Here is a 17,406-nt window from a genome sequence, read left to right on the forward strand (position 1 = left end):
ATCATTCGTCGGCTGTCTCCTGCACGCCCACTACTGGGGATCAAGCCCGCAACCTAGGCATGTGCCCTGACTGGGAATCGAACCATGACCTCCTGGTTCATAGGTCATCCCTCAACCACTGAGTCACACCGGCCAGGCAACATATGTACTAATTCCTGTTGGCTATTTAAGATTGGAATCACTTAGGAAAAATAATTGCATGTGTTTACCATTAGTAGTATTTCTAAACTGTTCCAAAGTAGTTGAACTCCTTTACAATCCTACCAACAATGTAGGAGAGTTGTAGTTGCTCTTGATCAGGGGTTGGCAAATTATGACTTATTGTCTCTTTGTACAGCCCACGAGCTGATAATGGGCTTTGCATTTTAAGTAGTTGGAAAAAATACAAAGAATATTTTGTGACTCCTGAAAACTCTGTGAAATTTAATTTTCAGTTTCCAGAGGTAAATAAAGTTTTATTGGAATATAGTTATTCTCATTCAGTTATTCTCATTCTGTGACTGATTTTGGTACTATAGTGGTAGGGTTGAGTGTGATAGAGATTCTGTGGCCCACAAAGTCCAATATATTTTTTATATGGCTCTTTCTAGAAAAGTTGGTCTATATGCTTTCTAGTACTTAGTGTTCTTAGCAGGTTTTTTTTTTAAAATTAAGTTGATTAGGGTGACATTGATGGATAGGATAATATAGGTTTCAAGTGTACATTTCTATTATACATGATCTGTATATTACATAGTGTGCCCACTACCCAAAGTCAGATCATCTTCTGTCACCAAGTATTTGGCTCCCTTAACCTCCCTCCTTAGACACACACCCTTCCCTCTGGTAACCACCACACTGTTATTGTGTCTCTGAGTTTCAGTGTTATATCCCACATATGAGTGAAATCATATGATTCTTAGCTTTTTCTAACTGACTGATTTCGCTTAGCATAAGATTCTCAAGGTCTGTCTGTGTTGTTGCCCATGGCAATAGTTCATCTTTTCTTATGGCTGAGTAGTATTCCATAGTGTATATATACCCAGTCCTCTATCAAAGTACACTTTGGTTTTACCCATGTCTCAGCCACCGTGAATAATGCTGCAGTGAACACCAGGCTTCATATATCTTTGCAAATAAATGTTTTTAGTTTCTCAGGTAGATACCCAGCAGAGGGATTGCTGGGTCATATGGTAACTCTATTCTTAAGTTTTTGAGGAACTGCCATACTGTTTTCCACAGGGGCTGTACCAGTCTACATTCTGACCAGATGTGAATGAAGGTTTCTTATTTTTTCACAACCTCTCCAACACTTATTATTGGTTGTCTTGTTGATAATAGTCATTCTAACAGGTCTGAGGTGGTATCTCATGGTAGTTTTGATTTACATTTCTCTAATAGCTAGTGAAATCAAACATCTTTTCATATATCTTTTTGCCATTTGTATGTCTTCGTAGGAGAAGTGTCTGTTCAGGTCATCTGCCCATTTTTTAATTGGATTGTTTGGTGTTGAGTTGTATGAGGTTTTTTAAAAATATATTTTGGGAGTTAACCCCTTGTTGGAGCTGTTGTTTGTAAATATATTAGTAATCTCCCATTAGGTTGGTTAATATTTTTCTATGCAGAAACTTTTTAGTTTGGTATGGTCCCATTCATTTATTTTTGCTTTACTTCCCTTGCCTTTAGGGTCAAATTCATAAAATACCCTCTAAGACCAAGGTCATAAGTTTAGTACCTATGTTTCCTTCTATGTAATTTATGATTTCAGATCTTATATTTAGGTCTTTGATCCATTTTGAATTTTTGTACATGGGGACAAACCGTAATCTAGTTTCTTTTGCATGTGGCTTTCCAATTTTCCCAGCACCATTTACTGAAGAGTCTTTCTTTACTCCATTGTGTGCTTTTGGCTCCTTTGTCAAAAATTATTTGTCCATATAGATGTGGCTTTATTTGTGGGCTCTCAGTTCTGTTCCATTGGTATGTGTGTCTTATTTTTCTCCCAATATCATGCTGTTTTTATTATCATAGTCCTGTATTATAATTTGAAATCAGATAGTGTGACACCTCTAGCTTTGTTCTTTTTTCTCAAGATTGCTTTGGCTATTTGGGGTCTTTTGGGATTCAGTACAAATCTGATGATTTTTCTATTTCTTTAAAAAATGACATTGGGATTTCAATGGGAATTGCATTAAATCTGTATATTGCTTTGGATAATATGGCCATTTTAACTATGTTGATTCTTTCAAACCATGAACACTGAATAGCTTTCATTTCATTGTGTCTTTTTTAGTCTGTTTTAATAATGATTTGTAGTTTTCAGTCTATAGGTCCTTCACATCATTGTTGAGGTTATTCCTAGGTATTTTATTCTTTTTGTTGCAGTTGCAAAAAGAATTGTGTTTCTTTTATTTCTTTTTCTGAAGTTTCATTGTTAATATATAGGAAAGATGTGGATTTTTGTACATTGATTTTGTATCCTGCAACTGTACTGTGTTTGTTTATTGTTTCTAATAGTTTTTTGGTGGAGTTTTTAGGGTTTTCTGTATACAGAATCATGTCATCTGCAAAATGTGAAACTTCTATTTCTTCCTTCCCAGTTTGGATGCCTTTTATTTATTTCTCTTACCTGATTGCTCTGGCTAGGACTTCCAGAACAATGTTGAATAAGTGGTCAGAATGGTCATTATTGTCTTGTTCTTGATTTTAGAGGAAAGGCTTTGAGCTTTTTACTGTTGAATATTACATTGGTTGAGTATTTATCATATGTGGCCTTTGGTATGTTGACCTACTTTCCTTCTGTACCTATTTTATTGAATATTGTAATCATGTTAACAATGGATGTTGTATCTTATCAAATGCTTTTTATCCTTTCTTTTGTTAATATGGTATATTACATTGATTGATTTGCATATGTTGAACCATTCGTATGCCTGGAATGAACCCACTTAATTGTTCTTGATGCATTATTTTCTTAATGTATTGTTGTATTTGATCTGCTAGTGTTTTGTTTAGGATTTTTGCATCTGAATTCATCAGAGATATTGGTCTGTGTTATTTTTCCCAGGGTTTGGTATCAGGGTTATGTTGGCCTCATGAAATGTGTTAGGAAGTTTATTGCCTGTTCTTTAATTTTTTGGAAGAGTTTGAGGAGGATAGGTATCAAATCTTCTTTAAATGCTTGGTAGAATTTACTGGTGAAGTGATCTGGTCCTGGACTTTTTTTTTTTTTTTTTTTGGTAGATTTTTGATGGTTGTTTCAATTTCCTCACTCTTGATTGGTCTATTTAGATTTTCTAGTTCTTCATGATTCAATCTAGGAAGTCTTTCAAAGTATTCTAGTATGATCCTTTGTATATCTGTGATGTCTGTGGTAACTTCTTTTTTCTTTTTTTCCATTCATTTTTTATTGATATCTTTTTGTATTCATTGTCCCTGGCTGTGTGCTTGTTTGTTGTTGTTTTTTTCTTTAATTCTTCATTGTTTAGCAGTGGGCGCCAACCTTTCGGACCTCATGGACCACCAGTGGTCCGCGGACCACCGGTTGACAGCCGCTGGTTTAAAGTATTCCATATGTCTCCTTTTCCCCCCATTGACCTCTCCCCGGCCCATCCACCCACCAGCACATGCCCTCACCCACCTAGTGTCTGTGTCCATTGGTTATGCTTATATGCATTCATATAAGTTCTTTGGTTGATCTCTTACCACCCCCCTGCCCTCTGAGATTTGACAGTCTGTGTGGTAACTTCTTTTTCATTTCTGATTTTGTTTATGTGGATCTTTTCTCTTTTTTTCCTTAGTCAGACCAGCCAGGTATTTGTCAATTTTATTAATCTTTTCAAAGAAACAGCTCTTTATTGTATTAATTTTTTGTAGTGGATCTGTAGTTCTATCACATTGTGACTTTATTTGCAGTTACTGATACCTAATGATAGTAACTAGCTTTTGATAGGATTTTTGGCCATTTGGATATATTGTCTTTTGCTTATTCAAGGCTTTTTGGGGCCATATTTCAATTAAATCCTTTGTTTATTATTATTGACTTTTAAGGGGTTTAAATTTTTTAATTTTGAATATGCTGTGGGTACAAGTCCTTTATGTAGATATTTATGTCTATGTATCTGTCTGTCTATGGGAAATATTTTCTCTGTCTGTCAGGCTTTTACATTATCTTAATGGTGTTTTCATGAATAGAACCTGCTATTCCTTTGACAAAAGAGATTGGGAATTTCTTTAAAATATTAAAAACATTTAAAAATAAAAATACTAAATTTTATATAGCAAAGACATAATTTATATTCTAGAGTAATTTAATTTATATTGATTTAAAGAAACATTATTAAACAACTGCTTTATTGTTGAAAAATAGAATTTGACCTTAAAGTTTGGGTAGCCAATGAATTTTTAAGTAATTTAAGAAAATCAATTATTTAAAAATTAATTAAAATTTTGTTTTATTTTAGATATTAAAGATGAAAATGAAACAATAATGAGTGTGGAAGAAGTGGCATCTTTGGAGGAGTATATTCCTACTCGACATACAAGTATTACTCTCCTCAAATGTACCTGCACAATATTTATGGCTGAATTCAATTTGTTGGATCATTTGCTACCTGTCATTATGGGAGAAAAGGTATATTTTGTTGTTTACTACTTGTTTTTCCATATTTCCATATTTGTTGACTCTGATATTGGAAAAGGAAGGTGATTAAGTAAAAGAGTATTTGCTTATGTAATTACTAGAGGCCCGGTGCACGAAATTCGTGCACGGGGGTGTGTGTCCCTTAGCCCAGCCTGCACCCTCTCCAATCTGGGACGCCTCAAGGGATGTCCGACTGCCCGTTTAGGCCCGATCCTACCTGGACTGCTGGTAGGACTGCTGGCCCTCTCACAATCCAGGACTGCTGGCTCCCAACTGCTTGCCTGCTTGCCTTCCTGATCGCCCCTAACTGCCCTCCCCTGCCAGCCTGATCACCCCCTAACCACTCCCCTGCCAGCCTGATTGATGCCTAACTGCTCCCCTGCCAACCTGATTGCCCCTAACTGCCCTCCCCTGCAGGCCTGGTCACCCCTAACTGCCCTCCCCTGCAGGCTTGATCGCCCCCAACTGCCCTCCCTTGCAGGCCTGGTCCCTCCCAACTGCCTCCCCTGCTGGCCATCATATCGCAGCCATCTTATGTCCACATGGGGGCAGCCATGTTTGACCACATGGGGGCAGCCATCTTGTGTGTTGGAGTGATGGTCAATTTGCATATTACTCTTTTATTAGATAGGATCTACACTAATAAAAGAGAAAGATGCAAATTGACCATCCCGTGAAGCCCACCAGCCAATCAGGAGTGAGCATGCAAATTAACCCAACAAAATGGTGGGTTAATTTGCATACGCAGGCATGGAGCGAAGACTGAAGGCTCTGCCTGAGCGAAGACTGAAGACTGAAGACTGAGGACTGAAGGCTCCCCTGCAGCCAGAGCCAAGCCTGAAGGTTTGGCTCCGCTGAAGGCTGAAGGCTTGGCTCCACTGAAGGCTAAAGGCTTGGCTCCGCTGTGGTCCGGATCCCGGGTGCTGGAGGAAAGCCAGTGCCGGCAGCCAGGGGAAGGAAGGCCTATTGCACGAATCTTTGTGCAACGGGCCTCTAGTCCATTTTAAAGTTAAAGCAATGTAACTATCATTGCTTTTTCTTAGAGAGTAACTTTTATATATTTAAATACAGTAACCTTAATCTAAGGCTATATAAGGAGGGCATCAGTCTAGAAGTCAGACCATATCTAGCTATATTTTTCAAGTGGGCTGACAGATTCAGCCAGTAAGGAAGCAACAAGTACAGATATTAAATGGTTTATTACTTACAGAGGCAGCAAAAGCTCTTTATTATATAGGATAAGGACTTATTAAATGTTTAATATTTGTTTAGGTCAGTATACAATGTTTTGCTTTCTGAGTTTGCCACATGCATATAAGGTATCTGTTATCTTTAAGTTATTATTTTTTGCTTATATTTCTTTTGATGTCTACATAATGATGATGATTATAGAAATAAAAAGTATCCTAACTTTAAGTAAGAACTTTTGGAAGTTTGGCATGGAATTGACTCTGATGCAGTAGTTTTATTTTGCTCTCAGTTCTCTACTCATAATTAGTTATTGTGTTGCTAGGTAAAGAGATAACCTGAGGAAAATTTCAATGGAGAAAATGAAAATATGTCAATATTAAACATGAACTTTAAAGTAACTATGATGAATAAGTTCAAAAGAAACCCCAGTCCATAAAAAAAGAACTAAATGAAGTTCTAAAACTGAAAATTATGACACAAGTTAGAAGTAAAAGGATGGACAAAGATATACTATTTAAATGCTAATCAAAGGAAAGATAGTATGGCTAATTTAATATCAGCAAATTTACAGCTAAGACAAGAATTCAAAATAAAGAGAACCTCTTCATAATGATAAAAGTGTCAACTCAACGAATGAAAAACAAATAATTCTTATAAATGTTGTGTTGAATAAAAGCAGGCAAACATGAGTATATATTGTATGATTCTACTCATATGAAGGTCGAAAACAGGCAAAACCAATCTATGATGATTGAAGTGAGAATATTGGTTACTTCTGGTGGGGTTCAATATTGCCTGAGAAGGAACAAAAGAGAGCTTTCTAAGGTACTTGAAATGTCAGATGTAAAAATTGTTGAGCACTGCAGTAAAGATTTGTGTGCTCTACTGTATGTTGTATCTTGGTAATTCAAAATAAACTCACTTAAAAATAAAGTAATTGCTTTATAGATGGTGGTTTAAAAATTATGATTAATTGTGAGTCAAAATTTCAGGATTGTAAACTCAATTTAGTCAATTTCAGTTACAGTGGTTCTCAATAATATCACTATTGATTTTTTTGAACTAGAGGAGTATTAAGTAGCATTTACCATCGTTAGGGGCTACTAAGTGCTAGTACTGCTTCCCAGTCATTGTGACAGTAAAAGACAGACAAAACAAAACAGTGAAAATGCTCTTCCCACATTTTTTCACATATCTCTGGGTAGAAGGTCATAGTGTTCCTTTTTGAGAACAGCGGGGATGGCATTACAAGGGAGTAAGTTAAGTTCTAAGATAAGGGATTGTTTGTCAATCAGGGTTAATATTCTGAACACTTGGAAACTTACATGCATTTATTTTGAAGCTTAGAAAAGTTCTGTACTTTGAAACACTGAAAATACTAAGCCCATCTTGAGATTCTTAGGACCTTATGAGCCTTTAGTATATGTATTATTAATAGATATAACACGGATCAGACATTTTTCTGTTCTGCAAACTTGCTTATTAAAAGTATCTTTGAAACTGTCTGAAGTAGTCCACTTGGTCCCTTAGTTATCTAAATATGAATAGAAGGAAAGAAGATGAAAGATGCCTGGCTCTGGGATATCTAGTAAGTTTTTTTGGAATGATTATGCTTAAGAAATGTCCTGAGGCACATAGTGGCATTATTACAGTTGATTGAAAAAATAAAAAGCTTTAGTTAAGAGGTGCATTGATAATTTTGCAATAGATATACATTTTTTGAAATCTGGGACATACTTAAAATATGTACAAGGTTTTGTATTTTTTAAAAAATATGTCTTTATTGTTGAAAGTATTACAAATGCCCCATTTACCCCCCTATTTTAGCATGCCCCCGCATGCCCCTTTCTCGGCCTCCGCTGGCCTGGGCCTTAACCACACTATTGTCTGGTTATGCATATATGCATACAAGTTCTTTGGTTAATTTCTTCCCACCCACCCCCGCCTTGATGAACAAAATAGGTTCAGAGACATAGAAGCATGGAACAGACTATCGAATATTGTATTTGTTTTGATAAGAGAGTCCTATAGAAAGGCACCATTTCTAGATTGATTTGATATCAATGCAAAATGTGCTAGTCTGAAGCTTATATAGAGGACATTGCACATCAGTCACTGTTCTCCTGAAATACAAAGTGAACACTCTTATTTTCCAGAACTCAAGTAACTTCATGAATACTACAAACTTCCAACCTCTTCGGCCTTTGCCATCTATTCAGATATTGGTGGATAAAATTAATCTGGAACATTCTGTGCCAATGTATGCTGAACGTTTGGTGCAAGTGGTCAGCAGCCTTACTCAACCTTCTGATAACCTGCTTCATTATTGCTATGCACACTGCTACCTTAAGGTATGAAAAGTGAATTTTTTTCTTTATTAGTATCTGGTGGCATGGGGAGAATTAAATAAATACCTGTTTTTTCTTAGGTTGTAATTTCACAGAATTAGTATCATAAAATGAAACTTAAATAAGATATGACAGATATATTCATTATTCAATATAATTAAAATGCATAAGAAATAAAGTATACCTGATTCAAAGATATCTCCTCAATTATTTGAGGAAATTAATGTTTGTAAGAATAATAATTATAATTTTTGAAGATTTTATGTATCATTGATGATATAAGCAGTGTGAAAGAGCATTTAGTTTATAATAGTGTTCTAAAAGACTCATGATTTCTTTGAGGGGAACATTTGTATGAGACAGTGTTTCATAAGGAGTGTTTTAACACATGTTTTTTAGTCACTTTCCTCTTACTGTATTCATGTTAATTTCTTGACACAGAAGGAAAACTTTTGATTGCTTTATTTTATTTTATTTTTTTTAAAATATATTTTATTGATTTTTTACAGAGAGTAAGGGAGAGGGATAGAGAGTTAGAGACATCGATGAGAGAGAAACATTGATCAGCTGCCTCCTGCACACCTCCTACTGGGGATGTGCCCGCAACCAAGGTACATGCCCTTGACCGGAATCCCACCTGGGACTTTTCAGTCCTCAGGCCGACGCTCTGTCCACTGAGCCAAACTGGTCAGGGCTTGATTACTTTAAATCAGGTTAGGTAAAGTTAATTATTGGAGGCTTTGCTCAACTCCTACATTTTTTTTTTTTTTTGTAAATAAGTAATACCAATATAAGTAATACAAAAAGATAAACTCAAATATTGATCAACTAGAGGCCTGGTGCACGAAATTTGTGCACAGGTAGGGTCCCTAGGCTTGGCCTGTGATCAGGGCCGATTGGGGCCTTCCGGCTACCGGCCGAGGCCTTCCTTTGTTTCGTGCCTCCGCCTGGTGGTCAGCACACATCATAGTGAGTGATCGAACTTCCCATCTCCCGGTTGAACTCCTGGACTGCAAGAGGGTGCAGGCTGGGCTGAATGACTCCCTCCCCCCGAATGCATGAATTTCGTGCACTGGGCCTCTAGTATATATATATAATTTTACATTTGTGCTTTTAAATTAATTATCACAATTAATACACTGGGGTGTATGGTTTTGTAAAATATTGGTGCAACATGAATATCAGATTATAATGTTAAGAATATTTGCTTTGTTTTAAAACAGGTCTAATTTTAGGTAGTTCACTAATCTTTTCAAGGTATTCTACTTACTCATTAACTTGGTAAATATTAAATTCTTTCTATATTGCAGACATTCAGCAATAAAAGTGGATAAGGCATGCCTTGTCCTCGAAGAAAATAGTTATAAAAGCCATTGGTCACTAATATGGTTATCATCCACGCTGACATTAAAGTTATTGGAATAGTTCTTTACTACCACTATTGTTAATATATTAAAATCTCAATTAAATTTCCAGGGTAATGTGAAAGTTAGTTATAATGTAGTTTAGGTAAAGTTATGATTTGGGAAAAGGTCTTTTGCTGTACATGCTGTGTAGTTGTCTTTTACATTTGGTTAGTTTGACTGTTGTTATGATGGATAAGTTAAATGTGCCAAGAAGTTAGGTGTGGGCAGAGTGGGAATAGTACATGTAGAATAACTTTTCATTAGTAGTATGAATATTGAATACTTCAAAGAATCCTTGAGTCTTGAATATTTCATTGCATTTTTGATCTTTCATCAGTAGTCTAGTACATTTTATAAATTTCAGGATTTGGTAGAGTTATTTTATATGACTAGTTGGAACTGACTCAAAGAAATGATTTATTATAAAGTTTATTAGCAATTCATGCTATTTGGGATGGTTATTATATATAACCTTTGAGGAAATTTTCAAAGTTTAATTTTCACTATTATAGTGTTAAAATAAGTTAGAATTTTCAGAGTTAATACAACCACCACCACTATCTACTGATTCCAGAACTTTACCTCAAAAAAGAAACCTCTCTATTGATTAGCATTCATTCCCCATTTGCTCTTGCCTTTTTGCCCCTGGTAACCATTAATCTACTTTTTGTCTCTATGTATTGGCCTATATGGGACATTTCATATAAATGAAATCACATAATATAAGGTCTTTTGTGACTTTTTTCACTTAGCATAATGTTTTCAAGGTTCATTATATTGTACTAGGTATCAATACATTATTCCTTTTTTATGGGTGAATACTGATATTACATTGTATGTATGGTTATACTATATTTTGTTTATCTGTTGATGTACATTTGTGTTTCCACTTTCTGGCTAGTATGAATAATATAGCTATGAACATTTGTGTATAGGTTTGTGTGTGAACACAAGTTTTCTTTTTTTCCCTTCCATTCTCCTTTCTTCCATAAACACTTAGTTATAAGTTGCACAAATCAAATAAAGTTAGAGAAGGACATAGGGGAGATTTTTGTGATGTGTAGGGGATGGGAAGGGAGAAAGGGTCTGGAACTAGTCCCCTGTCTTCACACACAGCCCTGGATGCAGGCTGTAACCCTGCAGTAGGGGGTCTGAGGAGGAGGTTGACAAAGATTCAAGGTAGCTGAGGGATGGAGGAGGCCCCTAAACCCAGAGCTCCTCCCAAAAGCCTTCAAAGTATGGCAGGGGTGGAATGGGGAGGGTGAGGTGGTTCAAAAATGGAGCAGCAAAATGAAAAAATCAAGTTAGTGTATACAGGAGATGTTGAGTCATGGCGATAAGGGGGTTAAAGAAGGAAAAAGTAGGTAAAAGTGGCAGTGAAAAGTTCTCTGTGAGAACCCCCAGGGAGAGGTAGGGGCCAACTTGCCTATTAATTTAATCTTAAAATGGGAATGGAAATTGAAAAGGAAAATGTTATTTCAGGCAATGATTTCACAGCCTCTCAGCCTCTAGGAGAGAGACTGAGGGCCCAGACCCCTCACTAGCCATAGCGGCAGGACTATCGGGATAGGGAGTCCTCAGGTCCCTGTATAGCCAGGGGGGAGGCCCCTCAGCCCTTGGGTCCCCACTCCCTGAAGCCTCATGCCCTCAAAATTCCAGAGGGTGCTGAGGCGAAAATGTGGACGTTTCCCTCCACCACTCATTATCAAATATTGCAGCCTCACTTTCATCCAGGTTTAATGGTCCTGCTGCTCCTGGTCCCCTGTACAGTGGCTTTGGGAGCACTGGAGGATGTGAGCCGGGTCTGTGATGTGATGTCCAGTGGACATCTGCTCTAGTCTACTGTCCAGGTGCCACATGGTCCTCGGAGTCTCCTTGGTCCTGCCTGGTGCCGAGTGCATCCCTGACATCTGGTAGACCTTGGGGGTACCATCACCCATATTGGAGTAGGAGATGACAGTGGAGGATGAAAAGGTCTGGTAGTTGCATTCAGCAGTCATGTGTTCCATGTTCCCAATCATGTTGTTCATTATTCCAACCATGTCCGTGAAGCCACCCAACATTTCCAGCATCCCAAAGGGGGAGGTAGCCCTAGCCTGCATCCTGCAAGCTGGCAGGCCTGGTCCCTGGGAGGTTGCCATCTATAATGCTGAGGAAGGGGCTCTATCCAAAGCTATCTGACACATCCGGTTCATATGCTGATAGCAAAGAGGTCCATTGGGAAAATGGGATCCTCAGGCTCTACATCCCTCATGAAGGGGAACATCCTGATTTTAGCTCTAGGGAGCTCCCCATGGTCCAGATTCTGGTTCTATAGCCCAACCGGGGGTCTCAACTCCTTGTGTGTTGAGGATCTGGGCTTGTGGCCACGGATTCAGGATTGGTCTTTGGCCTCCCATGCCACTCCTCCCACAGCTGCCACCTCTGTACCAGAACTATGAACACAAATTTTCTATTTCTCTTGGGTGTAAACTTAGGTATGAAGTTCCCTGATCATTTTTAACATTTTTAGGGACTGCCAAACTTTTCTTCCAAAGGGATTGTCACATTGTTGTACAATTCCATCAACAGTGAATGAGCGTTCCTATTTTCTTCCACATCTGCACTAACACTTGTTATTGTTTGTCTTTTTTATTTTAGTTATCTTAGTGATTGTGAAGTAGTATCTTGTGGTTTTGATTCATGTTTCCATAATGACTGATGTTAAGCAGTTTTTTCATTTGCTTATTGGCCATTTGCATATCTTCTTTGGAGAAATATCTGTTCAAGTCTTTTGCCCATTTAAAAATTGAGTTATTTGTCTTTTTATTGTTGAGTTGTAATTACTGTTTATGTACAGGGAAGGGCAAAAGTATGTTTACAGTTGTGAAACAGTTTATTCTTGTATTGTTATTTATTAATTATTGTATTATTTTTCACTCAAACAACTGTAAACCTTTACCCTACCCTGTATTTTGAAGGATTTTATTTCTTTAATATTATAGGTGACAGAATGACAGTATTCATGTTTTTACAATTCTGGGTGATGGAAAAGTCAGCTACTATTGTTTATTGTTTTCTCTCTTATATTGTTGGTACAAAAAAACCAAGAGAAAATACTTCCTTTCTCTCAAGAAGAAAAGAACATAAGTATCAGTTTTAGCCCAAAATTTCTTTTTGTTTCAATGGATGTATGAATAGAAACTAGATTTAGAAGGTTTAAGGATTGAGTAGGCAGTGAAGAAAAAAAAAAAAGCATTCTCCAGGATACTCTTTGAAGAAATTTGCTGATTAAAGGTGAGAAGTAGAATTTTACTGATGGTTGGAGGAGAAATGGTGGTGGAAATATTGTTCGTTTTTTCTTTAAAAATAAGTAAAAAAATCAATCATACTTTTTTTGGAGAGGGGAAGGAGGAAATGGAAGGCGGGAGAAAGGCAGCGTGAGATTGAAAGTTAATAGATGAGCTAAATCAAATGAAGATGTACTAGCAATATGTAATTTTGAAGTCTTTTATTCTTTTTTTGTTTATTATTAAATTATTGGGGTGACATTGATCAACATGATCTTAGAGGTTTCAGGTGTGGGTTTCTATGTTACAAGATCTGTATATTGCACCGTGTGCCCACCACCCAAAGTCCAATCTCCTACTGTCATCATATATTAGTACCCTCTCCCCACTCCCTTCCCTCTGTCAACTACCACACTGCTGATTGTATTCATGATTTTCAGTTTTATACCTGAGCTTTATTCTTTTTAAGACATAATTTTTCCCCTATGTGAAATGAGGTGATTTAATTAAATAATCTCTAAGCAGTTAGTTCTAATTTTTAATCAACGAGGTCTGGTCCCATTCTTTTCTCCTGAAGGCCTTTTCCCTCCCCTCAACTGTTCATTCTTATGCTCTAGATGTCTAGATTTATTTCTTATTCACTTTTTATATATTCCATTATATTACTGTGTACAGATTAACTTTTGACATGAAGGTATGTTGGATATTTTTGTGTGTCCCTTTAAGAAAAGGAATGAACTTTAGGATGCTGGTTATACTATTATACCGAGTTTATTATGACAACACATAAAAAATAACTCATTTTTCAGCATGATTATGTATTTTCATTGTCACTTACAGTTGGTGTGTGCTTTTTATATTCTTTGTCTTTTTACTATTGCAAATCCTGTTAGCAACTAATTTTCATTAAAAACTAATTATTATAAACTAATTATTTGCTTCTAATTCTGCATTTTTTCCAATATGAAATGCTAATTCAAGAGTATTTGTTAAGTGTTACAGTACATATCATACTTACTTTTATTGTTTTTCATTGTCAGACTTTTTAAAAAAGAGATGATACTGTATGTTTAAATTTTCATTTAATGTATTGTATAAGTCATCTTATTCAAGTTGACATTTCCTTCAGCTAAAATTTCTATTAGTGTTTACTGTTTCATACAGTCTTAACTGCTTCATACTGTTAGTTTGCAGTGTTCAAAACTTTTATTCCATTTTTGAATATTTGAACTATCCTTGGTGAAAGCAGCCTCAATTCAGACTGTGCTGGTTTTCCTTTTTCTAGATGAAGTATATGTAATCTTGGTCAAGAGTTATTGACAAGTTATTAGGTTATATAGGTATTGTAAATCTATGTATCTTGTTGCTGTAATTTAAAGGAAAGTGTTGAAAATTGGTTATATTGAAATAATTATTTTTGATGTGGTAGATAGGCTCTCTTTCATTATAATTTACTAGAGGCCTGATGCACGAAAATTGTGCAAGTGTAGGCCGTCCTTCCCCCGACTGCTGGCACCAGCTTTTCTCTGGCACCCGGGACCCAGCTGCCGGCACCATCTTCCCTCCAGCACCCGGATCCTGGGCTTCCCTCCGGCTGCCTGCAGGCACCCGGGACCCGGGCTTGCTTCCCCCAGGCCGCCTGCAGGCACCCGGGACCCGGGCTTGCTTCCCCCGGGCCGCCCGCAGGCACCCGGGACCCAGGCTCGCTTCCCCCCTCCCTGGCTTTGTCAGGAAGGAAGTCCGGAATGATGTCTGGAAGACGTCTGGTCTAATTAGCATATTATCCTTTTATTATTATAGATATTTGTTGTATGTTCTCTTAGAAGCATCTCTGGACAACATGTAAATTTAGTAAAAACTTCAGAAATATTACAGAATAGTATGTATTTTCTCCAAAGTTCGTTGCAGTTCTGCAAGTAGCCAGCAGGGGATCTCCTCTACACCCACTTTCCATCTGAGTATAGTTAATGATAGTGTCTGTGATTATACTGTTGGGGCATTTTATAGCATATGAGAAAGTGGCTTGAGAGACCTGTTAGCTGGATAATCTAGTATTGTGATAAAACATTATCCTTAGGCACACTCTAGAAATAGTTAGAGGTTGGGCATATTTTAATAATCATGTTTTGTAATTAGTGGTATTAATAATGATAAATTTCAGAATTTTTTAATGGGTCTTTCAGAAGAAATATGAAATGCTGAAATTACACAGTGCCCAGAAGTTCTTTGTATACTTAGTGTTGCTTAGAATAAGTCCTCAAAGGGAATGAAGGTGGAATAACTTAATTTTTAAGGTTGATCATTTAAGTGTTAGAAACATGTTTTCATTTTCTTCTCAATTCTGTTTTTTTTTGACACTTGTCTTAATAGCAGGACTTAGAGGAATTAATATATTAACATATTAATTAATGTATTACTTCCCTTTTTCTTGATAGTAAATTAGATAGGACCTACCTTTGAAATGCAGGTTTCTCTGAAAGTATATAATTCTAACTAATGTCTTATTTCCATAAAATTATTTTGTTCCCTGAAAACTGACTTGAGAGGAAAGGATTTGACATTGTAAGTTTGATGAAGGATTAAGGTCATAATAGCTTTCTGAAACTATTTGGAAGTAGCTTAATACTAAGAACTTGATCATTGATTTATGTTCATTATATGAAAGTTATTTTGAAAATTAGTTATTGAGAATTTTTAAACATGTTTTATTATGGCCTGTAGCATTTGTTGTTAATCCTAGAGATAGGAAAGTTCATGCTTTATAAACCCAAGGAATAAAAAATAATAATGAAAGTTAAATGTTGGGGTTAAGCTGCTTTTGCATGTTGTTGGAAAATAGTAATTCTTTGTTTTGCATTCCTGTGTGTCAATATTTTCTGTTTGAGATGTTTATCTTTTACCTGATTGGAAATAATTGGAGCAGAAATATCATATTTAGTTCTCTGCAATGTTTTATGTAAAATATGGTATTACATTGATTTTTCCCATTAAGGCAAATATAGTGTTCAGACATTTTAGGGAATGCTTATAAAATTTTTGAGTGTGATCTCGTTTTAAATATAAACATAAGAGGAGTGATTTCTGTCACAAAATTTCTGGGTTACAAATCTCAGCCCAACAATTATATTGATACACAAAAGGGAAGAGATATAATATTTTAAGATATATTTGGATATTCTTTTTGTGTACATAATGTAAGTTGAAGGCAAAATGCATTATTAAGATTCTTCTTGATGTAGTTCATGTTCTTTTAGACACAAAATGATATGAATAGTAATTTATTAAAGTTAGTATCTACAATGTATGCAATGAGGTCAGTTGTTTATATTAATAGAAATATGTGCATTTTAGCAGATGATAAAACACTAAATGAGAATTAAATATAGAAATGACAGCCTTAAAATTAGTCACAAAAAGAACAGGGCTGTGAAAGAAATACTGTATATTTAAATTTCTTAATTCTGAGTTAATGTCAAAATGAATAAAAAAATGTTGATGTTTGGGAAGTGGAAAAAGACATTGGAACATATTTAGTGTGCAGCTGTTGTAGAGCAAATTGAAACTGACGTATTCCATCCTGTGCTTATTAAAACTTTGTCTCTGTGAACATTCGGATCTTTTCTTTTTGTTTTAGATATTTGGTTTCCAGGCAGGACTGACGTCTTTGGATTACAGGGGATCTTACTGCTTACCTGTACCGATTATTCCCTCTTTCAGCACTGCTCTTTATGTTAAACTTCTGAAACTACCCACATGCTGGTAAGTATTATGTTGAAATGTGGTTTATGGTAATTTTTATTTATTATCTTAGGAGGGAAAAGCTAGTTGAATCTGTTTTATGTCAGTGTGTTGGTTTTATACAAAACCTTAGGAAAATATCTGAATTTATTCCGTCTTTTAAGGAGACACTAAAAATCTCTTTAATATTTGTGTATTAGGTTATAATATCTTTTGTGGTAGTCATAACTGTTGTCCGGGTTATAATTGTTAATCCACGTTGGAGCTACAGTAAAATGTTGCTGCTTCATAATGTAATAGGAACTGCAAGGGCAAATACATTTTTTTTTTCTCTCTTTGAGAGAATACAAAGAGTAACTAAAACGTTGCATGTTAATATTAAGGCTAAAGTATTTATCAACTAAATAACAATTTTATGTGTATTCATAGTCACTGAGAAAAGTATACCCATTACATACATTTAAAATATTTGACATATGTATGTGTAATCATTGCACTTGGAAGAAATCAATTTTAATATTACTTATCATTCAGTATTGGGTTACTTTATTTGGAGGTCATATTTTCCTAAACTCAGAGAGACTTATAGCAAGAAAGCCAATAGTTACTAATCGTAACCTTTTTTTAGATGAAAGCAATACTTTTAATATATTAAAGAAATAATTGTTTAAATATACGAGATAAGATTTAAATATATGAAATTATATTCTAATATTTCTGATTTTAAAATTGAGATCATTTCAATTATTTGGAATATATCTTTGCTTTCTCATCCTAATTAGTAAGCTTATTTTTACAGGATGATTTTTAATTAGTTATTTTAAAAAGCAACA

At 35.7% G+C, this 17,406-nt stretch overlaps 1 protein-coding gene across 8 annotated transcripts in view; it reads left to right on the top strand.

The window, feature by feature from the left end:
- The window catches only part of VPS13B (vacuolar protein sorting 13 homolog B), a 604,787-nt gene that overhangs the window by 50,862 nt on the left and 536,519 nt on the right, over window positions 1–17,406 (top strand). For all 8 annotated transcript variants that reach the window (XR_013814943.1, XM_079796380.1, XM_079796377.1 and 5 more), the window contains 3 exons: window positions 4,443–4,612; window positions 7,969–8,163; window positions 16,470–16,594. Coding sequence is in view for 7 of the 8 variants with exons in the window: in XM_079796380.1 (XP_079652506.1) it covers window positions 4,443–4,612; window positions 7,969–8,163; window positions 16,470–16,594 (490 nt within the window). In the remaining variant the exon portion in view is untranslated. The remainder of the gene's footprint in view (window positions 1–4,442; window positions 4,613–7,968; window positions 8,164–16,469; window positions 16,595–17,406) is intronic.

This window comes from Cnephaeus nilssonii (assembly GCF_951640355.1).
Source record: "Cnephaeus nilssonii genome assembly, chromosome: 18".
In the NCBI taxonomy this organism is placed as follows: domain Eukaryota; kingdom Metazoa; phylum Chordata; class Mammalia; order Chiroptera; family Vespertilionidae; genus Cnephaeus; species Cnephaeus nilssonii.